This window comes from Leiobunum rupestre, chromosome 1 (genome assembly GCF_980474605.1).
Source record: "Leiobunum rupestre chromosome 1, qqLeiRupe1.1.hap1, whole genome shotgun sequence".
NCBI classification, from domain to species: domain Eukaryota; kingdom Metazoa; phylum Arthropoda; class Arachnida; order Opiliones; family Sclerosomatidae; genus Leiobunum; species Leiobunum rupestre.
This window is the reverse complement of record NC_143384.1, coordinates 84,711,506-84,738,052: the sequence shown is the minus strand read 5'-3', so window position 1 is coordinate 84,738,052 and position 26,547 is coordinate 84,711,506. Positions and strand designations below refer to the sequence as shown.

Genomic DNA, 26,547 nt, shown 5'->3' with positions numbered 1-26,547 from the left:
GCTTCAGTGTTTTCATATTGAAATGTAAGGGAAGTTGGCTTTAAATATAGTGGAAAATTACCTTTGTTATTCTATGTTCACCCATTGAGTATGGTAGCAGATGAAAAAAAATTATTAGGCAAACTAATACTGTTATATATGCAAATATTTCACTCAGAATCAAAATTATTGACTCCCAAAAAATATTTAGCTATTTATTATTAACATACAGAGCTAGTCAGACTTAGGGAAGCGTGTTTAAAGATAAGCTAAAAATGAATTTGGGGAAAAAAATTGCTCGAGTTTTTAATTTTACGTTACCGAGTGGCTCCCATTTAATGTGATGATTCTGAGTGAAAAAAATTCAAATGTCAAAGTTATTGGATTGCATGAAACTTTAGTGTTTTCAGGGGTGAAATTTAAGGGAAGTTGCCGTTAAATATAGTTGAAAATTATCTTTTTAAGTCGGTGTTCACCCCTTGAATAGGTTAGGAAATGAAAAAATTTCATTTAGCAAGCTTTTCTTAAATTTTGGTATCCACCCTGTATCATTTAAAAACCCAAGCATTGTTTTTATCAAGTTAGTTTTAAACATATCTTAAAACAAGCTTCCCTACATATAACTGACCCCAGAAATATTTATCTACGTTATTAGTACGCTACGCAACTATTCTGACTTGCCCCCCAAGGTTTTTAAACTGATGGTTAAATTAGAATAAAAAAAAATAATTTCAGGTTTTATATAACTGATATAGTGTGGATCCAACAAAAGTAATTTTTTTTAAAAAAATTGAACACCATCTCTTCTGAATACCTAAGTTGGGTAATTCTAAGATGGTTACATATTTTTTTCGATTCAATAATTGTAATTCTGGGGAAAAATTGCACATAAAGAGGGACTCGTTTAAATGGAAATATTTTTAAACTCATTTTAATATCATTAGCGTGTAAGTGGTGCATGTACCCAAAATTGAACCGCAAGTTCAGATATGCAAATACATAGAAAATACTATAAAAGCATCTTAACTCTACTTTTAATACATCAAAAAATTCTATATTCAAATATTTCAAAATACTCAATTAATGTACTAAGTTACGTTTACAAAGAACCTATCGTAAACATGAATTCCTCCAATTGTTAAACATAGATTCCAGATTAGATGGTGTATGTATGATGGGTAAGACTCTTGTCAGAAAGATGAATTCTGCTTTTAATACGTTAAAATACATTTCGACTATACAAATATAGTTTTCGCACTTTAAATTTAAATATAGACTATTTTACCATTCTCGAGGATCTTGCATATTGAAATTGTTACGCATACAGGGTTACCATTTCATTTTGGAATAGATCACCAAGCTAAAAATATAAAAATTGATAAAAACTTACATGGCTACGTCCTCATCCGATAACAGCGGAGATGGATTTCTAGTGGACGTGGTTGGATACAAAAAAAGAGCAGAGTTGTGATGTCTTAGTAACCAAGTCCCCTGGGTTTTAATACCAAAAGGACCTCCATAAACATTTTGGCACCCCCATACGTAGGGCCATTTGGGATGTAAAAACAAAAATCTATGAGAATCCCGCGTAGTTTAAACTGAAATAGTTAAGAGGTTCTATTCCCGCTACTAGTTTATGGGCCTCCAAAAATTCTACGCGCAAAAAAACATTTTTGGTGGGAACACTCGTTTGTTATAACCATTTCAGCGCTAAGAATCCACACCTGATGTAAAAAGTTGGGGGCCACTTTTTCAATTTATTCGCCATGGTCTCTACAAACCATAGAATGTCGTAGAAAAATAAACCGTTTTTATAATACACTCGGCTCTTTTTTTTTCCAAAACGACACTTTTAGCTAGCAAGGGTGGACACCCGCTGTGTCTATTTTACGCGCTGGGGGGTAAGAACCCTTCTCTAACTACCCTTTACCCCTTAGGGCCGATATTCCGTAAGACGGATAGCTTTGCGCATCGTGAAAGTGTTTGAAAATAATGTTACACGGGGAAAGTGTTTGTCGGCGAAAACACAAAAGGCTCGACCCATTGAACTATTTGGATTTATTTCATAACACCACTCGCACGTGGAGAAAAGTGTTTGACAGATGCCGTAGGGGGGCATTCCCTAAGACGGATAGGTTTTTGACAAATGGTTGAGAAATAATGAGGGACCTATTGACCCATAGGTAAATGGGCCCATTACTCGGGTTTATAGCTACTGGCTGTTTGCATAACATCATGTCAGATGATTCCCCCACCCCTACCGAATAGGGACGATCCCGCCTCTCCCGTTAGTCGGCTTATCGCGAACAATCCTGAAAACGCATTACTAATCGCGTTGATTTTACTTTTAATGGGACTTGTAGAATTTCTATCTCTTTGGTTTACCAATATGGGCGTCGCTATACACATAACACCGCAAAATTTGACTAATCGCGTGAGTCATTGAGTCAACCCATTACGTCATCCTGATTACGTCATCAAATTATTATCTATATATAAGACATTCACCCCCGTCATCCATCGGCAGTACACTACAAACCGTTTCTCGAGCATCATGTCTAAACGAAGCTGTGTAGATAACGTTCCAGGGCCTACTAAAATGTCTAAATTTGACCAGACTCAGCGGAAAGTTAACCCTCGGTATTCACTTTCATCCGAGCTTTTCGTTACTACGGGGTTTACGTCTGAACTCGATATATCTGTAGCTCTATGCAATAAAGTCTCACACCAGGTCTTTGAGATGTCTTCGCGCGCCTGGGATGATTTATACGGCCACTGGGACCAAATAAATGACCCCCAACGGCTGCCCTTTCGATCACCGTTCCCGCTATCTGATGCGCTAGTGACCGCCGCCATGTCTGACCAAAAAGAATTAACCTTGCAAAGTACGATATCCGAAGCGTCGGTCTTAATCAAAGCGCCTGAAACTCGAGAATTGGACAGACTCAAATATTTCACTAATTCGCACATTCAACTCCTTAAAGTGAACCAAAAACTCTTTGAATTAATGGGTAACGTTATAACCGATAATTATCGTCAAATTTACGAAATATTGTATAAAGAACCATGCGCGCCCAACAATTTATTTCTATCAGTTGAACATGAAAGGTATGATACCTTTGTACGCTATGCGTCCAATTACGTAACAGCAATTAAAATTATTGAAGATTTTAAAGAAACAGTGGCCAACCAAAATATGTTTTGCGTATTTAACTTTTACAATTTGTTCACTAGGGTATCTACAAACCATAAATATATTAAAAATAAATTGTTTTATCTTTAAGCGTTTTTTTTCATCCGCTTAATGTACTGTAACTTTGAATGTATAAATAAAACCCTATAATTTGTATACACTGTGCTCTTTTTTTCCAAAACACTTTTACCGATGACCACCCGCTATTTTACGCTACCCTTTTAAAACCCTTAGGGGCCCGAAAGTGTTTGAAAGTGTTTGTCGGCGAAAACCCTATTTATTACCAACTCGAATTGTGCCCTAGGCCCGACATTCACTATGACGGATCGGTTTTGACGGAAACTATTTAACTGTTTATATAACATCGTGTCAGTCCATACCGCCATAGCGGCAGATAACCTATTGACCTAAAATGGGTTATAACATCGTAAATCATCTAACCTCGTAAATCAGCTAACCTTTTGACCTGCCGAAAATGTACGCAAATGTGGGGGAATGCTTACCCCCACAGGGGCCTGTTTCACCCCCGTTTCCTCCGCCCGCAGGGGGCCCCTATCGGCATACAGACCCACTTATCTCTTACACGAATTGCTCAAAGAGTTGGAAGATTAAAATTTATTATTGAAAGAGCACCTTGTAGTCAGTCAATTAAAAACTAATAATGGGATAAAACTTTTCTTTCGTAAGAGACTGCCACATCTTATGCTGTCTCCCTTTTATAGATATGTTATAATTAATATTACAGCGCTATGAAAGCTATATTTCATTGATATCTCATACAAAACTTGGTGCATCCATTGAAGATTATCAAAATTTGAATTATTAACTTTTTTAATTTATACATTTTTTATTAATTGATAAAATACATGATTTTTTTAAAAGCGTGAAACTAAACTTTTATATTTATTTTTGTAAATAAATTTTCTTTGGTTGAATGCTTTAAAAAATTAGTCATGTACAGATTAGTTACCATACATAGTTTAATATATGTATATATATATATATATATATATATATATATATATATATATAATACGTTTTACGAAACAAACGCGTTCTATTTGATTTATTAATAATAAAAGTCTTTAATAACATTCCATGAAATACATTAATTATTTAATATATAATGTTAAAGGGAATATAACCTCAGGTATTTGGTGTGGAACACCAACGTTTGCAGCTCTGGCCACTCATGCCTTTGGCTTTAATAATGTTTGGCGCCACTTCACTGGATAATCTTAAAAATTGAAGGGGTCTTCCATAAAGATTGCTTTGCAGGTTATATTCCCTTTAATATCGTTCAAACTAATCGATCTATTAAAAAACTGTTATCGGAGCATAAAACTTACTGTAAAAATTTAAATTATTTAAAGGGAATAGATTCTTGGGTATTTGGTGTGGAATACCAACACTTCCTACATGTATATTGGCCTCTCCATTATAGGGTTTTAGATATTTCTGGCTCAAGCTAGTGAATTCTTGTTCAAATTGTGAAGGGGTCTTCCACAAAGAAGGCGTTGATGTTATATTGCCTTTTAAAAAAATCATGTACATTATATTGATTGGCTCACAAAAATAACAATTTGTTACTCTTGACAATGAAATGACGGTCGATTTGAAACTAGTCGATTATTGCATGTATAGGTTAATTGTAATTAATATACGCAAAAAATTAAGTTTTTTTTCATTTTAACTGATAATATCTGTATCTATCTTATAATCGTGTGCGCGTAATACAAATTGTATTTTCAAAACATCTTTTCTCTTCAAACAAAGTAGTCATTTAAAATTTAAATTGATAGCTAAGTATAATTATTGATTTTTGAATAAGATAGATGCAAGCGTTAGACACAAATGCAAACCGTTCATTAGGTTCAACTAAAGCTGCACCCCTTTATTTTAAATCACAGCCTTTTTTAACCAAAATCAGCTAGGCTAATACACAAGGCACATCCTTGGGCCGAAAAGAGTTTGATGGAACTGGCACTCTTTAGCCGGGATGTCGATTCTGCCGGTGGAATGATTGTTGATCTCTTTAAATGTAGCCCAAATGGCGAAATATAATTAAAGGGCCACAGAACCATTTGACAAATTCGGCCCAAAGTTCAGGTAGATCCTCTCCATCCATCGCTCAACAATGCATTGTGTTATTTAATTAAATAGAAAATAATATATAAATAAATTATATTTAAGTAATTATGAAATTAGGCTTTGTTGAACGAGGTTAAAAAATTGGGCTCACGAAGCGAAATATTTTCTCTTAAAGTAGCTTCGTAATAATAGTTATGTTATTATGGATTATTTTATCAAAGCTTTCGTGTTTTATTGCTTAATACAGGCATTGGTGAATTTACCAATTGATAGTCTGAATAGGCTTACGCCTAGTGCCCGGTACTGGTGGAAAGGTACGGGGACCCGAGATCAGGCTAGAGCGAGTTCAGAGTGGCCTCTAATAACGTTTAAGTCTAGGGACCCGAGTGGTAGTTAATCCACCACCGAATTATTCATGTCGACGTAAATATCATCCCACAGAACCATCGGATGGCATAAAGTCTTCGTGATTAATTTCCACGAGGACAAACAAATGATTCGTGTGTTCAAGAGTAGATGTTGTAAAATAATTACCGGCTTAAAGGGAATATAACCTGCAAAGCAATCTTTATGGAAGACCCCTTCAATTTTTAAAATTATCCTGTACAGTGGCGCCAAACATTTTTAAAGCCAAAGGCATGAGTGGCCAGAGCTGCAAACGTTGGTGTTCCACACCAAATACCTGAGGTTATATTCCCTTTAAATCTGTAAACTCAACAGTAACGTTACTGTTTTAAAAACGTTATTTGTTTTACCGTTCTTCCTATCCGAATATTTATTTAAAAGTGCTTAATAAATGAAAAATATATATCTTAATGAAAGTATTTTTTCAGTTGTCTATTGTGAAAATCCTAATAGAGGAATAATATTATTGACAGAGTACACAAGAATTGTTTTAGGGTTGAAAATTGGAATGCATTATCATGCTTTTAGTTTACCTCAATTAAATTATGTTTGTCGGTTGCAGAGGTTCATACTCCATTCAAACCATTAGAATAATTCCAGCTCTGGGACCTCAATGTAGAAGTTTGTCTTTGTTGGAAATTGATTGCGTGTACTGCTCAAATACTGTAATTCATTTGTACAATTTGGATAATTGCAAACGTATTTTTGCGAGAGTTAAGTACTTTTCTAATATGATATTCAAAGATTGAAATAAATAAAACTGCTTTAGCAATTTTGATTTTGCGAGTTGATTGCATTTAATTTTGTAGGAGAATGTTAAACTGTAAAATGTAATGTCATTTTACTGCAAAATATGATTTTTGCTAATAATTCAGTCATTTTAAATGTATCCTTGCCCTAAATTTTAATATTGCTGTGAATTTCAATGCAGCCAGTAATTTTATCGTATAAATTACGGTAATTTGTAAATTACAACTGTAAATTCTTGTCGTAACAGATGAACGTGGCAAACCTTATGCCGTCTCTTGTAGCCAAATCTAAGGAACCTTTTCATTTCCACAGGACATTTATTTCCCTGATTTTATTAGAAGTAGTCAATTAAACTGGTTTTATATATAATAGTTTAAAGGTTAATTTTTTGGTATTTCTAAATTTTAGATTTCCACTACATGTAGGTTTAAGAAGAATTTTGAAGATAGTGGTTTATTTTTTATTTCTAGGAAAATAATATTTTTTTTTGGGTGAGTACGCTTGGGCGCCTTTTTTCGTTGGATGACGTCACAATAACGGTGTTCGTAAAATTTTATTAGTCCTTAGCGTAGCTTTCACGTAGACTTTCTGTAGGTATATATACTAGCTCCATTAAATGCTATTTCACTTCATGTAAAAATATATAACTATACTAAGAAGAAGTAACGCTTGGTTTGGAGATCACTTGAGGTTAAGTAAGATATTTATTAATTGCAGTTCTGGGAAACGCGAATATTTGAGAAATCACTGGTGTTCACTAACTCGGGGGACAAAGATTATTCCTAAGTTCACTTCCGTTTTATCAAGATGTACAAGACGATAGAGAAGATCCAAGATATGCTATCCACAACAAAAGTAAAGCCCGTGGCGGTCGTCAAACCTATGCCAATGGCAGTCGGTGACCCAAGACAGACTAATTCTTTAGCGACTACTAGTCAAAGCCCTGCAACGGCATCCATTTCTACATCAGTTCCTTTATAAAGTCCTTTACCATCGACTTCTAGCCAAAGCGCTGCAACGGAATCCATCGCTATATCAGTTGCTTTAACAAGTCCTTCAACAGCGACTAGCAGTCAAAGCACTTCAACGGAATTCATCGCTACATCAGTTGCTTTACCAGTTATGCCTGAAGGGATTGCACTCGGGTTACCAACAAGAGTGGAAATTGAAGATATTACGGGACTTAGTTGTCGAGAAACGTTTCCTAGTTCAAATTGGAGCATTTCTCGGTTTGAAAAAAAACTCCATAAAACTGCACTATTGCTTTTATCTTTGTTTGAAGAGCACGATCGCCGAAAACGTTTGCTTTCTGAACAACCAGGAAGTGTACCGTCTACTGGATTTACTAACTGCATGAAGTTTCATAAATCTACCATGATTTCTCAACAGTAACGGCGTTAAGGGTAGTCTGGGGTTGGATATGGTACCTGGAATTCCCAAAGATGTTTCAGATTTCATTGATACTCTAAAAAGATTGTAAAATAGCTCCGAAATTAAAGTTAATGCACATTTTTTAAATTATATTAACATTAAAACTCTAGTTGATTTATGGGGTTCAAAAACTTATTATTTTTCATACGATTTGGGTATATTTTCGGGATAAACATATTTAAGGGTGACATAGCTAGTTACTAAAGATTGCCCATTTGAACATCCTCTTTTAGATATCCTACTGCGTAAAAACGTTTCAACGCCGCCATTGTTTTTAAATTGTTCCCCAATTTTCCATTTCAAATTCAGGGAATAATGAAGGATTATCAACGCTAACTGAAGAAGTTAAGACATTATCTAATGCTACTGAGAGTAACGTCGTATCATTACCACCTAACATTATTTTTGACTCTAGCATAGTTCCGCAAGTTGAAACTAATTTAAATACAAATCCGGTGTTGCTTCGACGACCAACTCCTTTGAATTCGCAAAGACCCAAAAGCGATAAAAGTAGAGATCGTCGGAGAAAAAATGTTCGCGGTTCAAAGAAGAGAAGCAGTTGCGAGTATGAACAGGGAATTCTAGACGCAATTGACGCTGGTCTTGTTACACTGACAAGGAGACTACCCGAGGTGTTACACACCGATTTTGTTCAAACTCGGGGCATTGGTAGACCTTCATGTAACTTGAAAAATCCTAAAGGGATTTTATTCAATGGGCAACGGTTTTGCCATGGCAACTTAAAATGGAAATTTTCCCATTGAAAATAACATGGGATTTTGACCAATTCCAACATTTTACAAAACTGAAAAAAAATTAAAATACCAAAATTATAAAAAAAATGATAAAAATTGACGAAAAAAATCAAAATTGGTCGCATTTTTATCAATTTTTTAATTTTTTTCACAGGGAAATCGGTCAAAATCCCATGTTATTTTATGTTGTCAAACATTTTTCATGGCAAAAACGTTTTTCAAGTTACATGAAGGTCTACCAACCCCCCGAGTTTGAACCAAATCGGTGTGTAACACCTCGGGTAGTCTCCTTGTGAGGCCATGCTACCAGTCATTCAACAGCGTCTTTGTACTATCATGGATGACGGGGTGCAGCGTTGTGAGACGACGAACATCACGGATTGGAAATCCAAAAGGACTTGTTAAAAAGTCATCTGCCTTACCAGCGGGTTCACTCTCTACCCTATACGGTAATTATTTCATGTTATTTAGGTAAAATTAAAATATATAATAAATGATAGTATTTATCTTTTAAATGTCCCAGAAGCCAAAACATCCTATACTCAGGGTTTGGTCCTTAAAATAACCTATTGTTTAACTTTAATTGAAATTCTTTCTTAAGGTGCCAGGGCAATCGGAGGTTCAGAAGGTGGTTGGCCGAAGACTATCGAAAACTACTTGTCCAACTTCTTGGCTGACGAATCCAGCTTGACGCCTTCGAAAGCGAGGTTGTCTCGGAACATCTTGACTCTCTGTTCCAGAAGGATTAAGCGTATAATCTCGCCTTCTTTGATTGCCGTGTCCGCAATTTACCTCGCCGTAACCCACCATTTCAACGGGGAACGTTTATTCACATTGGGTGTCGAGTAAGATTGATTCATTGCAAGGAAGAAGCTAAAATTAAGATTAGGATGCGGAATAGTTAAGGTAAATAATTATTATAATTTTAGTTTATTTATAAAATCTTCCGATAATTTTTACATAGACGATAAAATATCGGTTTTTAATCATTTAAACTGAACGATGAATATTGATGTAATAATTTAATCTCAACGAGAATTATTTATATAATAAATGAAGCTGAACGAGAGTTTGACCACGGTTTATTTAACTTGTTGTAAAAACTGCTTTAATAAAAACTTTCGCACATTTAATGTATCCCCGAGTAGCCAAAATTGGTTGGGCCACCGAACATTTTTAACAGTTGGCCTGCTACTTTACGTGGGTAGTTTGGATGACTGACTTTGATGTCCGCAAAACCAACTTAATATTTACTAGCTAACCAACTCCTAACCGACGATTTTAAGCCCCTCGCCAACTGTTCGAAAAATCATTGCCAACTTTAAACCACATATACGCTAACTTTAAACCACCTATATGCCAACTTCAAAAAGGTCAGATCGCCAACTATTTAAACCTCGACTTGCCAACCAATTATAAGCCTATTTTCTTACTCTTGCCAACCATTTTTAGCCTTTTGTACCCCCCATTGCCAACTATAAATAGAGCTCCGTGTTTGGATAAGAAATAACCCTTTTTAATATTTCTTTTATATTCATAACGAAACATTATCCAAATTATACAGTAATGTTTGCATATTAAATCGTAGCTGCGAATCATATCTATAAAACAACAAATTTGTATGACTAATCAAAATCTTGCCATTTTTTTATCCGTTCTGCCGAGCTTTAAGTATAAAGCCTTTATCTTATGTATTTACCTTTTAAATTAGGATAACGTTATAAATAATACTGAAAGTCAACTATAATATAATTAGAACATTAAGTACTGTGCGACACTGAGAGGGTTTATGAAATTTAAATGACAACATAGTTTGTACTTTAGAACAAATGCTAAAATTTATTTCAATTGAAAGACGCTTAAAGCAAGTGTCGGCTCTATCATTGCCTACGTTATTTTTGATTGGGTCTATGTATCGAAGATGGCTATGGTTGCTCAGATCGCCTTGAAGGTGCTTCCACCTAGTATCGACTTTCAAAAACGTTTTATCGTTTTTTTTCAAGTCGACAATTACGTGTTTGCCGAAAAGCCAATCCAAACGAGGTCGACTGAGTACGTGATTAAAATAGTCTTTTCTGATACGTGATAACGAATACCCAATGACCTAAAAGCATGCTTTTGGGCCACGCCATATAGGTCAATTATGCTGGGTAATGTGCCTAATCAACTTGTTTAAATTTCCACGGTGGCGACAACTGTCGAGCGAGAACGCAACTACACTTGAGCCGACACTTGCTTTAATAGTCAACTTTAAATAGTTTTAAGCATATTGTCTTTCAAATAAAAAATACCGTTAGTACAATGCTGCTGGATCTAGTTTTGAAATAAAAAGACTATTTAGAGCGAATATATAGTCTTTACAAAAGCGTTTACGCCAACCATGCGCCACCTGTTAAAAAGAGGGGAAGATAGATAGGGAGTTAAAAATTGAACCGAAGGAAACTACAGCTGGGCCAACCACGGTCCAACAGTATTCAAAAATATTCTAAAATTATTAACGAAAAAGAGAGTTGGCTAAGTGGCCGCTGCCAACTCCAACCCATTGCCAACCCGAAACCCGAAGAACAAAACCCTTTCCCAACGGCTCTGTGCTACCAGGGTCGTGTAATCTAGTGCAGATTTTAATCGATTATCGTTTTTTCACCATATATTCACTAATCCTCATAAATTGTGAAAACTATCATTACTACGGTAAAGATAACAAAAAAAATAAAATATTCGTTTAACATACGGTACGGTTGTACTGAAGAGACACAGACTCATTTGAATTTTGATGGGGGTGCTACACGCGTTTTGCGAAGTGGGAAGGTCACGTGACGGAAACGGGAGGAACTGCCTGATTTGTTTTAAACGATCTTGTTAACGTTTAACCTTGATACAGCTAATAGCTAGAAGTTTAAATTGATGTTTAATTTAAAACTTAAAATATTTCACCGTTAATTTGTTTTCATTAGAAAGGCTAATCTAATTGATTAATCAACGGTAGTGCTCCGCATGGCTCCGGCTCCAAAACGGCTCCGGCTCCAATTTAAACCCTATCGGCTCCAGTCGGCTCCAGTTCCGGTGAAGGCCGGAGCCGGATCTGGAGCCACGGCTCCAGCTCCAAGTGTTTTAAACCGGCTCCAATACTTTTAGGGTAATATTTATCGATCAAACTAATATTTGAAATTATTAATAGCGCACGCTTCAAAGTTTCTGATTTCTAGGTCTGTATGTCATAGCAATCGTAAATTATTCTTTTCGGAAATATTTCATCTCTACTTCTTTGTTTCTTTCATTCAACTTTTCAAATTAAAATAACTTCACTAGGCCTGGTATTTAATTTGCACTGTGCGTAAAGTAACTCATAAGACTATAATTAAAATATATCTTTGTTACTTAACGAAAGATGTCATTGGTGAAAAAATACTTGAAAAAAATAAAGTGACGTGAGAGGGAGGACCATTTGGGTGAATGTAGGTTGGATCGCCAGGTTTCCTTTAGGCGAGGAATGGCAACTTGGGTTTAGTATAAAATATCCCTACACTCTGTATGCTATTTTTAATTTTGATGACTTAAAGCATATGTAACATAATTACTCATAAGTATGCCTCTGTATAACATTTCCATTGAAAAAAATTCAATGAGACCTTGTTTCACGCGGAACATACAATAAGCGGACCCAAAAATGCAAAAATGCTTAATAATGAATAATAATAATAATAATAATCAGCTAGGCTAATACCCAAGGCACCACCTTAGGCCCAACTCATCTAGCGACTTATAATGCCTTTAAACAGGTGGTCGGCTTATAATCCTTGCGCTATTGAAAAGTTTACCATGGAAATGAAATCATGTGATCGCGAGGCACGAACTAAACTTGACATGGGCAAAGCCAGAAACGCGCGAGGAATTCTCACTAACTTCCGTTTCCCATCATTAAAGTTGATGACGCGTATTTCGTCACGGAATTGTAAGTGACGTAATTTACAAAAAGGCTTTTATGGCATACTTATGAGTGATTATGTTACATATGCTTAAAGCAAGTGTCGGTTCCTCGTGAAGTCCACAGGTGTCGCTAGCGTCGAAATCAAAACAAGATACTTAAGCTACATTTATACCCAAAAGGCGGTACATAAAATTATCACTCGCGTTGGTTGGCTCATTTGTAAATTTGTGGGAACGGTGGTGAGAGCCAGCAAGTTAGCGGACCGCCTTATTGTGTTAGGCGATTTTAATGCTCCGGCTATTGATTGGCCTTCCTTCACTACTACCAAAGGTGTGCGTTCTATTGAGGCTCGTCTTCTCAACACTGTGTCAAGTTGTAAATTGCGCCAACATATTACTACTCCTACCCGCCACCGTGGTAATAATGTCCCCTCCCTCCTCGATTTAATTCTCACGTTTGATTGGGATATTCCCCGTAATATCTCTCACCTTCCCCCTTTCGGTAATAGCGACCACTACATCCTTCCTTTTCCCTCGATTGTGTATGTTCTGCCCCCTTACCGCGTCCGGCTCCTCCGCGGTACGCCTATGGTCGCGGTGACTATGATCTTTACCGCGTGGCATTGCAAACAAAGGACTGGTCTAGTATCCGGCAGGTTCCCTCTCTCGATTCCAAGGTCAATTTGTTTTTACGCCTTGTTTTTGAAGCGCGACCGGAAAGTGTCCCCCTAATAACTGTCCGACCCTCACGTCGCTCGGCGCTCCGTAAGCAACCATCGTGGACGTCAGATACTGAGTCTCTCATTTGGGCCAAGCGTACAGCGTTCCGGGCATTTCGTGCTTCCCCTACTATAGCACTTCGCCATGAGTTTGCTACTCGCCGTAATGCTCTTACCAAGCATATTCGTGTGTCAAAATTCAAATACGAAGCTCGTCTCATTGATGAGATTCCCAGCAATCCAAAGGCCTTATATTCTCACGTCTCTCATTCCCTTAAACCAAAAAAGCCTCTGTTTCTAGTCGAGACTCTCGAAGGCGATACACTCCGTGAGCCTGAGGCAATAGTTGAGGCGCTTAATGACTTCTTTAAATCCGTTTTTACACCTGAACCCCACTTGGAAGCCGTCTACCTTCAGGGATTGATATAAATGAGTCTTTAAACAGCGTAGATTTTTCTCTATCTGACTTTGGTGTCACTTATAGCTCTGTTCGCCGTTACCTTTACCGTTTACCTATTCACAAATCTCCTGGCCCTGACAACCTTCATCCACGTCTATTACGCGAAGGCGCATGCATCATAGCTTCTCCCCTCATGGAAATATATCGCTACTCGCTCCAATCTGGTAGGCTACCCGCCATTTGGAAACAGGCCAATGTTACCGCTCTCCGTAAATCCCTCACTTCCTCCTCAGTTGACACATTTCGGGGTATAAGTTTGCCGTGTATTCCTTGTAAACAGTTAGAGACGCACGTTAGAGATTCTCTTGTTTCTTTTTTATCTTGTCGTGTTTTATTTTCTCCGGACCAGCATGGGTTTCTTCGGCGACGTTCGTGCTTTACGAATCTTTCAGCCACTTTAGATCTCGTCACTAAATCCTTAGAGCTTGGTGAATCTGTAGACCTGATATATCTCGATCTGCGTAAAGCCTTCGACACCGTTCCTCATTCCCTCCTTATCCGTAAATTAGAATTACTCGATGTCCCCCCTTTGCTAGTTAACTGGATTGCTAATTTTCTTAACGAGAGGGTTCAACGCGTGACATTAGGGGATGTCGTTTCCTCCTGGTGCCCCGTTAATAGTGGTGTTCCTCAGGGTTCGGTGTTAGGACCTACATTGTTCGTCATATATATCAATGATCTCCCGTTAGCTATTCGGGAATCTTTTATTAGGCTGTTTGCTGATGACTCCAAACTTGGGCGCGAAATCAAAGTATCCCACGATTGTCTATTGTTGCAAAGTGACTTAAACGCTTTGGACTCCTGGGCCTCAACAAATGGGATGAGTTTTAACCCTGATAAATCCACGGTCCTCCATTGTGGTCCTAACAATCCCCTTTTCCAGTACCGGTTGGGTGGTCGGGTCATCAAGGCCAGCGAAATTGTTCGTGACCTCGGCGTCATGTTGGATGGAAAAATGTTGGGCACCACTCACAGTCGGGTGGCTTCTGCCCGCGGCTTACGTGCACTGTATGTTTTAAAACGTTCGTTTTCCTATTTCTCTGTCAATCTTATGTCCGTCCACATCTCGATTTTTGCTCGAGTATTTGGTCCCCTCACCTGGTAAAGGATATTGAGAGGCTTTAGAGAGTGCAACGTAAGGCCACCAAGATGGTCTCTGGCCTTCGTTCTCTGTCTTACCCTGAACGTCTTGCGCGCCTTGGTCTTTTGTCCCTTTCGAATAGGCGTCTGTGAAATGACTTGGTTGAGGCCTTCAAACTAATTTATGAGTTGTATGACGTCCCGGCCACCTCCTGCTTTACCATTCGCTGGACGGGTAGGAAAGCTCCTACGATATGTAAGGAGCGTAATGCTTGTACCTCGCGCCGTGTCTTCTTCACACAGCGAGTAGTAAACTCATGGAATGCCCTCCCTTCCCCAATTAAGATTAAATCGTCTAGTTCTGCCTTTAAGTGTCGGCTTGACAAGTTTTACGGGTGGTAAATATCTTTCTTGTATACAATTGTATAAAACGAAAAAAAAATTATTTATATTTTACTTTTCCTAACTGTACCTTTTGCCATATCCATCGCCATTCCTTTGTCATTGCTGTTATTTCATTCATATTTTTGTGTAACTTTCATGGTATTTTATGTTATCTCCATTCCCTACTAAAGCAGGGCGCAATAAGTGTAAACTTTCATTTCCTGTTTAATAAACTTTATTATTATAAATTTGTCAATAACTTAAAGTATAGTAATTTTTGGTAATATATTTTATAAGGGTATGTAATTTAGGTTAAAGTCCACTAACAACGTAAGTAGAGCATAAGTTGGAGGGATAGACTAATTTTTGTCATGGTGAACTGACTTGTATGCGAAATAAATAAATTGCGGAATACTCATGACGTTAAAAATATTTATTTGAAAATATTAAAAAGCCGGGATGCTACAAACGAGCATCTAGACGGCGTCGACACAACGTTTCGAATCCTACGGTATTCTTTGTCAAGTGTGAGCTAAAACATATCGTACAACTAATAATAATAATAATAATAATCATCATCAGCTAGGCTAATACCCAAGGCACCACCTTAGGCCTAAGTCATCATGCGACTTTTGAAGCCCTTAATTCAGGTGGCCGGGTTACAATGCGTGGGAGGGTGGTGGCAAGCCCTGCATGCCACGAGATCGAGCCAACAGCTCCCTACACTAACTATTACCGTTAACCTAGACAAGTTTTTATGGAAGGGGAAACCGAAGAACTCGGGGGAAAACCCCTTAAACCAGTGGGGAGATAACTTGCAAACTCAACAATAATAGAGTTAAAGGGATGCTGAAGACGATAAATAACTTACTCTCATTCGATTCCCCATCTATAATTAAGCCTATTTAAATATTTCATTCGTTAAAATACTTTAAATCCATTTTTTAAAAAAAAACTTTAAAAAATTCGGGCTTAACGCGTCGACCCAAAAAGTTCTCGGAGATTTGTGTATTCCGCGGCTGTACGAGCGTCCAATGAGAAGCCTCTTTCAACTTTTATAACACCAACCAATGAGAGAGCTAATTTAGGCGCGCGCTCATCGCCTCTGCATTTTGCGATTTTTCGCCTAATGTTTGTTATGACACTTTTCTTCATAAATAAATTCGGATAACTAATTTATATAAACGTTTTGATCGGTTATTCTACTGTAGAAATATTTTTTTACATCTATTCTTTAGGCCAGCAGTCAACGCACGCGATTTTATAAGGTAAACAATCATTTTCACCACGATTTATAATATACAAGACCTAGACTTATTTTGGTTTATGAAACTTAGTTAAATTTAGAAAGGTTCCTGACGGAAATTATGGCTGAAGAATTGGAGAATCTAGGGGCCGTTCCGTATAACGTTGAGCCTCTACTTGTTGACCACCCCGAGTATTTTGCAAATGAAGATGAAAATGAACAGCCAGTAGTAGCGGGAAATAATGAACGTATTGGAAATCATTGTACTAATTTAAGCATCAACAATTTATTTTAGGTGTACTTGCGGTAATTGCAGGCCAATGCCTACAGCGACGGAGAGTATTTGTTGTCGAGAGTTAGGAAGATTAGTGCGAGAAACCCCTGGTTTACTCTGCTGTCTCGATTGGAGAAAATTTCAATTAAATTGTTTAGAAATTTATGTTTTCGAGCCAGCGTACCTCCATTACGTACAGGAAAATACATGAGTAAGATACTATTTGGTTTTAACAAAGTTTATAATAAACCTTATTTCACCAACATTTTAAATTACAATAATTAAAGTAATAAATTCAGGAGAATGGATTAAAATATATATAAGCAAGTTCTTAAAGAACCTGAAAACGTACATTGCCCTAATGATAGAGCCGACACTTGCTTTAATTTGCTTATAGAACAATGATATTCTGGCGACTGGAGCTGCAGCAACCTACCCTGCTTAACTATGGCCCTGAAATATATTACTCTACAATGGTTTTCTTACGACTTTATTATTTCGCTCTTTTGAAGTTAAGCTTCCTCTGTAGATGGTGCCACGCTCTCCGGTAAAGTCGTTTTTTCCAGGAACCGGATAGAGTCATTGCCATCTCTAATAATAAAAGGTCTTATTAACGACGGAGTGTATACGTAGCTTTATTCTGTACCATCTAAAATCCTAGACTTACATGTCTAATACTTTCAACCCAATTGCTACATCGATATTATTATTATTGTATGGTACTAGTTGTCGATGATTGTAGACCATTGGACCGAAATCCCATTCGTCCGAATGTACCATTCAACCGAATTCCAATCGACCGAAAACCGCGTTTTGCGCGGTTTTCATTCAATATACCGTTAGTGATACATATTTATATATCGTAGGTTACGTGACGATAGTATATCTAATTTGGACTAAACTATGTCTTAAATATTTATTATTTCGTACCGACGTGTATTTTTAGACCTTTTTCCCTTGAAATTTGATATTTTCCGGGTTTAATTTTGGAAAATAACCTTGATAAGACCCGACTTTAAATAGTTGCCTACCATATCTAACCTAACCTAACCTAACCTAACCTAACCTAACCCAACCCAACCTGAACTAACCTAACCTAACCTAACCCAACCTGAACTAACCTCCCGAAGTGAAAACGAACCAGATATAAATTTCCCATTAAACTGAACCCCGCCATGTTGGGCTATAAACGAAAATACTTTTCGGTTCAATGGGATTCGGTCCAATAGTATACAACCGTTGTCGATGAGCTAGTTTTTTTGCCAATTAAATAACGTCATTAACAAAAAACCAGTTAATGTGTTATGTTCTAAAATAGTCACTGTGTTTTTAGGATCCGTTTAAATTCGCCTCGATTCTCTTAACGTCTCCAGTGAAAGTACCGTTGACGGGACCCGAAGACTGAATATTGTTATTGTTAATCGTGACGCAGAAAGTCTTTCCCACTTTGCGTAATTCTTTTTTAAATCCTTTGGTAACCTTCCGAAAACCAGCTGTGCGCTTGGATTTGATCTTTTTCGTAACAACCACACTGGTTTCGGCGTCACCTGATGTCGGGCTAATACTGTTGCCATCTACGTACTCGATGGCCAATTGCGCTAAATTCCCTTCAAGATTCGCGTTTGTCTCACGCACACCACGATTCTCGCGTTCCAGTTCGTCGATGCGCCTTTCTAGTTTCTTTATTAGGCACTCACCTTTCTTGAGCAACTCATCGCGCTGAGTTTCCAAGTCGCTCTTAGCTTTCCTTAACTCCTGGTCCAGCTCCTCCTGATGTTCCTTATTCATCTCTTCGATTTGGGCGTTCAACTGCCTCTTGGCTCCCTCAAGACAGCCCACTTCTTCAGCGAATCCCTCTCGCTCTTTTTGGCGCTCTTGGCTCAGGACACCAATGTTTTTGCGCATCTCGTCGATAATTTCTCGAAGCTGCTCGGCTTCCCACTCCTTTACCCGCAGTTTCCTGGAGAATTTCTCCTTCAGCCGCTCCAAACTTCGGTTCTTCTCATCAATGCTCTTGTTCAATGTCGTCTGGATTTGCGAAATGAAGTCGGACGTGGCGCGAAACTTTCTTTCGATTTTCTCCGCGTTCTTTCGTTGAGTTTCGGAATTCCATCTGACAGCTTCTTCGATTAATGTCTGGAATTCGGCGAAATGTCCTTTGAGCGATGCAATTCGTAAAGCCTCGTTTATGTCCGCTCCATTTTCTTTCAGGAGTTTCACAACCTCCGAATGACCCTTTCTCAAAGCGATGTATAACGGATTGGTCTCATTCTTGTTCGCGTTCGTGTTCCTATTGACATCCGCTCCGTGTTTAATCAGTAAACTTACGACTTTCAAATGGCCATTCTGAGCAGCGACCCATAACGGCGTGAAAACATTTTCTTCAACTGCTCCTCTCTGATCAAAATTGGTGCTGTAATTAACTGCTCCGATCCTAAAAACGTTCGTTACGTATTGAAACACTAGATTACCTAACTCCGAAGGCGTGATTTCGGAATTGCCTGGACTTGTCCGATTAACATCAGCGCCTTTTTCAATTAAGAGTTTGCATATTTCTAATTTGTTATATTCAGATGCCACAAACAAGGCAGTCGAGTATTTCCCGAAGTTTTCAGACTTAGGATAAAATAAGCCAATCCCGTTGACGTCGACTCCCTCGTTGATCAGTCTAAGAACGAGTTCTTTATCGTCTTCAGCCACTGCTTCGACGAACTTCGTTTGTATACGGCGAGGTATACGGCGAGGTATACGGTCCATTTCTTCCAATTAATTAATAGTAACTTTTCTCCGGATTGTTATCTCTGAAATAAATCAGGAAAAATAAACGCTAGGTAGAACACGCAAACTAATCTCTGAGACGAAAACTGTTTCAAATGGGCAATTGATCTATGTTCAGATATCTGAAAACAATCAGATAGTCAGATCATGTTATTGTTTTATATTCCCCTCAGCCAGAAATATCATTTCAAATTGTATCTGACTCATTTTCTCAAGTTACCCATCTGAACTGATCTCATCAGATTCAGCTAGTTGAACAGTAATCTGGCTTATAGCTTTAGTATATATATCTTCGGATTTTAACTATCTGGTTGACTTTTTTACCCACATCAACTGATCTGAAAAATTTGAGTGTTAACGTGGAAAATCTTATATATTGGAATTATTTCTTCGGTTCAGATAACGCAACTTTTCCCTGGAAATTGGTTGGAAGCATTAGAAAAAATTCATGGTACTAATTATTGGCAATTCAAATAAATTGCCCCTAACATTTGAGTACAGTGTACACATAAACAATTAAATATATCTTACATATTAAATTAAATTAGTATAAATTCTCAATCACTTTGTACATTAACTTTATAAGAGCACTATAATAATTTTCTCGGAAATGAGGTTTTTCAACCACTCTAACGCGGCTTAAGAAGGAGCACGGTCCGAAAGCTGCCGAAAGTTTTATTACATATAAATTTAATTAAACCATGAAGTAGCAGAACTTTTATTTAGAATTTTAGGAAAACACTCTCTGTATATTCACCGAGGGGCTGATCACTCCGCGTAATCGGTGTACAGAGCCGTACCTTTGACTGTACTAATGGGATTACACGTAATCTTTGAAGTCCCTGCCTTTGGCAGTACTAATCTAAGCGTAATCCGGCGTAATCGGTTTACAGACTTTTTAAGAGTGGTTAGCCCCTCGATATTCACTTAAAAAAATCACCGGAAATCACTGATAAATTGTAAGTAGTCACTAAATCCAATAATCACCCTATCCATTTATAATTAAAAATATTTCAATCACCTGTACATTAAATTAATAAGGTCACTATAAATTTCACCCAAAATGAGCGCTATATCAACCACCCTATACAATAACTTAATCACCCTGTCCTTTAGGGAAGTAACCCCAAAAAATAAAACAAAATTAATTTAATACTTATTAATTTAATACTTATTAATTTAAAACTTATTAATGTATTACTTATTAATTTAATACTTATTAATTTAACATTAATTTAATACTCATTAATTTAACATTAATTTAATACTTATTAATTTAACATTAATTTAATACTCATTAATTTAACATTAATTTAATACTTATTATTTTAACATTAATTAAATACTTCTTAATTTAAAATTAATTAAATACTTATTAATTTAAAATTAATTAAATACTTATTAATTTAAAATTAATTAAATACTTCTTAATTTAACATTAATTAAATTAAACTAACAATTTTATTTAATATTAAATAATTTCAAATTTCATTTCATAATTTTAATTTACTTTCATAATTTTAATTAACTTTCGTAATTTTAAAAATTTTAATTAACTTTTGTAATTTTAATAATTTTAATAAACTTTCTTTATTTTATTAATTTTAATTTGCTTTCGTTATTTTAATAATTTTAATTAACTTTCGTAATTTTAATAATTTTAATTAACTTTCGTAATTTTAATAATTTTAATTAACTTTCATAGTACAGTCAAAGGTACGGCTCTGTACACCGATTACGCGGAGTTATCAGCCCCTCGACATATTCATTCTTCCTGAGTATAAATACATTCTTGATTTCATAATTTTAATTTAATTTCACAATTTTAATTAATTTCATAATTTTAATTAATTTCATAATTTTAATTAATTTCATCATTTTAATTAATTTCATCATTTTAATTAATTTCATCATTTTAATTAATTTCATCATTTTAATTAATTTCATAATTTTACATAAATTAAATAATTTTTTTTAATAATTTAACTACTTTCATTTAATTGAATTATTTTACTTCATTTTATTTTATTTTATTTTATTTTATTTAAGAACTGAGATTTCTACGCCTGACGATAGAGGTCACTTATGCAGGGCCGGATTAAGACTTTATGGGGCCCTAGGCCCAAGTTAAGTTTGGTGCCCCCTTTCAATAGCGAGCGAAGCTTCCTCAATTTATATTTGAGAAATGGAAGGAAAATTTATTTTGCTGCCAGATTTAGTATGTCGTCAGGGGCTAGACGGCAGTCCGTCAGAGAATGTGACAATCAAACGTTTTGGTTCATAGGGGTGGACGCATTTACCAAAATTACTCCGAAAATATTTAGTGAAAAGCAAATGATTAAAGTTTTGTACTTTTTTTCTTCGAACCCTCTTGGTGCCCCTTGTAGGCTTCGTGCCCTAGGCGCAGGCCTTTTCGGCCTATTGGTTAATCCGGCCCTGCACTTATGGTTTATTATATGAGAAGTCTAGCATCGTATTCCTAGTTTATTATTAATAGTATTTTAAATCTTCAATAACTATTTAATGATAAATATTTAAGTAGTAAGTATTTAGATGCAAAACCAGGTAACACAGAAAAATATTTTTCTATTTAAAATTAGTATTACGCGACGCTTTCGAAAAAGCCAAAGTGCGAATACGCGTAAGTTGATTTACTTAGTTTTGGAACTACGGTAGCCACTTAAAGTTTATAAACGTCTAAAATTTGGGACAATTTTTGAGAAACCTATTAGCCTAGATCTTTTAAAACGCTGGTGCTGCTACAGTTTTTAAGGTGTAATTTTTAGAGGCTAGGGAATTGTTGAATTCTGAGTTTTGACTACTATTTCGAAAATATTGAATTCAAAATGATTTTATTTAAAAAAAAATAGTAGTTTAGCACGAAATGTTTTCGTAGAAGCAAACGAGAATTATACAAATATTATCTTCATTGCTCCGATTAAAAAACCACCAGTTGACAAGTTAAATTTAAAGATTACCTTATGAAGTTTTCAAAGCAGCTCACATCACAAATTCTTCTCTGAAATCAGTTTTTTACAAACACTGTATTAAGAACAAATTATAAACAATAGTTACACAGGTATGATTATTCCTTCTTTTTGCGAAGGCAGTTTATAATATGGTGTCAAAACTGGAATATTCTAGATAAGGTAGTTTTCGAAGAACTGATAACGCATTTACCTGTACTAACTATCCAAAGTTTACGGGTGAATTCATTTTGACGTTATTAGAGATGGTATCGCCATCTATTGTAAACGTTCATTTTTGTAAATCCTCTCGAAAACGAGCGAGCACTTCAAAAACGAAGGTAAGTAGATCTTGTTCAACAGGAAAGTTAAATTGAGCAACTTCGTTCAGTCAGTGGTGGTTCACGGCGCGGTGATGCGACTTCGGTTGATCTGTGTTTCGCAAACTGTGTACCGCGGTTCCGCGGAACTAATTGTGGGGAAAAATATAAATTGCTAATAACCCATCATAGGGCTTAAATTTGGAGCACGTAAAACGAATGTTGTTTATTTAGGCTTTATTTTAATGCTATTTAGTTTTTGTAGTTAAACGGCGAACACATACTATCTTGGGTATAAATTATCTTTCGTTTTCGCGGGAGCTTATGCATTTGTAGAGTAGTCTAAATTTTTATTTCATTGTTCGCGAGTCATGCTGCACAATTTTATTTTAAAATTGAATCCAGAGTTTTCTCGCTATAAAAGAACCAATATACAGATTTGCGGGATTACGAATGAGTTCAAAAGATTACAGAAGATTACGTAATCATTACAGTTAGGGTGTACACCGATTACGGGAAGGGGTTAGCGCCTCGCTTTGAAATGGCAGTGCTCCCTCCTCGTTGTCCAAAAAAGACGGGGAGCAACCATTTTTGTCTTTTCGTACATTATTCTCGGCTAGATCTCTCTAAATGGATGGTCGCTTTTGCATTTTAATTTCGCGATCTAACCATTTTACATATGGTGAAGGTTGCTAATTTCATTTGTATATAATTGTTTTATGCATATATATAATTAGTAACCATTTTATCATATATACGCAATATAGGCTTTATTTGCAGAGTTCGCGTCACATAGTAGAGAAAATCACTAAAAATTTTACATACACGATTACAATTTTAGTTTAGACTATACAAGAAATCAATGTCACCTAATACAACTGCCAAAGGTCAGGGAACATTGATCGGTTATTTGTAAGTGTAAGGTATATAGCATTGATTTCTGTACGAGCAATCCATATTATATTTGTAGCTTATATTTATTTCACAAATATATCTGCGTTTAAATCGTATGTATTTACAATTTACGTGACAAGTGCCCAACCCTTTTTCTCATGTACAAATTAGTTTCAACGGCGCCGTGGCGATTCCAAGAGTTTCTTTGAATTTCCCCAGAGACATTGTTAAATTTAGGCATACCTTGGTGCTTGTAGGCTTTACTTGGGAAAGTAAAGTATAGTATTGGAACTGTACAGTAAAAGCGTAGAATCAATAACGCGGCAGTTCCAGAACGATCGAGTTTTGGTTCTTTTGAAAATTGAATCACTCTTGTTTGCGACGCGAGAAGAAATGGTTTTGCTCAGTTCAGCAAGAAGCCCGAAGAACGGAAAGATATGCGTTTATTTACGGATATCGAACTCGACTGACAATGTTACTAGTTCGAATAATAACTCAACTGAATTGGATGAAAGCGGGATCGAATTGAACGCCTACTTTACAGTGTCGACAGATAGAAGCGATTGTGACCATACGATATTATCATCTTCTATAGCCCAAACTCTGATTTTGATACGATATTACAAGGATTTCATGAGTAAGTAACACTAACTCATATTCTCTAAAAGAGTTTTTATTACGAACTAAACATAATTTTAACCTTTTTGAGACAATATACCTCTGTGTTGTCTATAACTTCGCTAAGAAGCGAAATGAAAGTAGGAAAAGTAAAAAATTGTTCGAGTGACGTTGCCAGAAAATTTATTGATAACGCTATTTTATTTAGTACTCGGGAGCAACACTAAGCCAGGCCATTGACGAAGCCGGCAGGGAAGGATATCACTTAATTAGCTGTGGAAGTGGGAGATGTCGATGCTGATGGCGTTCCGTATATCACAGTGATCGTGGACGGTATCTGGTGTCAACGTAGTTACGGTCATAGATTTACCGCCAAATCCAGAGCCACCGTAATTATTGGTGCCAGAAAGAAAAAATTATATTTTTAGGATTCAGAAACAAATTTTGTAGTACTTTCGTTATGGCCACCAAAAACGAGAAGCCAATATAGCACGTGTGCTACAGAAATTGGACCGGATCGTCTGGAGGATTGGAACCGGACACTATTGTTGAAGGGTTCAATCAGAGCGAAGCCAAGCACGTCTTTCGGTGTAAACGTATGATAGGTGACGGAGATTCAAGAACATCCTGGAGAGGGTATCATACAGAAGAGATGCGATAAAAATTGAAGGTGTCAACCACGCCGTGAAATATTATGCGTCGGCCTTATACAGAATTGCCAAATCGGGACGGAACTTCTTAATAAATCGAAGACCAACCGTCTCTCAAACCATTAAAATGAACGCAGAAAATAAGCTTCAGATTTGAGGAAAGAGCTTCTAAGTGGTCCGAAACATGTTTTTGGAAGCCGTTTGAACTCTAGTCCTAGCTTTTGCAACCCGAGAAAATATAAAATCGGCACTCTAAATTTATTTCAATCAATGGCAGTACCTGGTCAACAAAGCGGACTCGATGCTTTAAAACCACACCAACGCGGCTGAAACATACAAGAGGTTGTTATAGAAGTGCATCGGCCACAAGCAATTTTGCAGATCCCGAAAAGGAGCAATGAATAGAAGGTCGACGGGGGCTGGCCACAGTCAAATCTATGGAAGCGAGTTTCACCAAAAGACATGGAAGCAGACATTTAAAAAAAGTTCTTCTATGGTTCTAAAACGCTATACACATTGAAAGTGGCTAGGAATCGCCAAGACACCAGAAACGTGTGGACTTAAGCGAAGCCGAAACGCATTGCAAGGTAGCGATAGCTATGGCCCCACCGACAGTCGAAATAGATGGCGGACCAAGTGCTCAACAGTCCAATTATGCTGCAGAAACATTTGATGAACTCAAACAAAAGTTCCTTGAGAAACTGAAATTGAGCGTTTCCAAAAGAGACGATCTTGAGAGAACAGTCTGCGTGAGAGGAAGAGACACACGGCACCAATGGACTGGAAAATTTAAAAGGTAAAAATTGTTCTTATCAGGTTGAAAAAGAAGTTGATTCAATAGCACTTTCTCTAGTGCTATTAGGTCATTTATTCATAATTGATTTGTAGTAAACTGAAGAGTCATCTACAATCATATTAGAGAAACACTTCATTTCCTTTTATCAAAAGTAAACAGGCGCAAAACAATAATAATAATAATAATAATAATAATAACCAGCTTGGCTAATATCCAAGGCACCACCAATGGACTGGAAAATTTAAAAGGTAAAAATTGTTCTTATCAGGTTGAAAAAGAAGTTGATTCAATAGCACTTTCTCTAGTGCTATTAGGTCATTTATTCATAATTGATTTATAGTAAACTGAAGAGTCATCTACAATCAGAGTAGAGAAACACTTCATCTTTCATTTCCTTTTATCAAAAGTAAACAGGCGCAAAACAATAATAATAATAATAATAATAATAATAATAACCAGCTTGGCTAATATCCAAGGCACCACCTTAGGACCAAATCATCTAGCGATTTTTAATGCCGGGTCACAATGCGTAGGAGGTGGTGGCCACGCAAGTCAACAGCTCTCTACACTCACTAACATAACGCTATAGTAGACTATTTTCCAACGGAGGCCGAAAAATCCCTGCTAACAGGCAATCAGTGGTTCTGGATATAATAGAAAAATAGATATAAAAATCCAATCATATCCATCATGGCCGTGAGCCATTCTTCATTCTGGAATAGAGTCTTCATTCCGCGGTGGAGAAAGAGCTAATGAAATGAGAGGTTGAAGTACTACAATGTTTGTCCTTCTCTATATAGGCCATCGTCTGTGTCTCCTTGCATTGTCTCG

At 36.6% G+C, this 26,547-nt stretch overlaps 2 protein-coding genes across 4 annotated transcripts in view; both read right to left on the bottom strand.

Annotated features, from left to right (window-relative positions):
• Positions 1-26,547, bottom strand: part of LOC149968630 (uncharacterized) — a 163,449-nt gene that overhangs the window by 29,372 nt on the left and 107,530 nt on the right. The window lies entirely within an intron of this gene.
• On the bottom strand, positions 17,014-22,515 carry LOC149968632 (uncharacterized). 3 transcript variants are annotated; one of them, XM_090173067.1, is made up of 3 exons: positions 22,451-22,515; positions 18,392-19,495; positions 17,014-17,285 (listed from the first exon to the last, which is right to left on the bottom strand). In XM_090173067.1, exons 2-3 carry the CDS (start codon positions 19,449-19,451, stop codon positions 17,188-17,190), a joined length of 1,158 nt encoding a protein of 385 aa, XP_090029193.1. In that variant the 5' UTR covers positions 19,452-19,495; positions 22,451-22,515; the 3' UTR covers positions 17,014-17,187. The 3 variants fall into 3 exon arrangements, 2 of the variants coding, with proteins under 2 accessions (XP_090029193.1, XP_090029183.1); XR_016480552.1 differs by having other exon boundaries at positions 17,236-17,285; positions 17,362-19,495; XM_090173057.1 differs by having other exon boundaries at positions 17,198-19,495.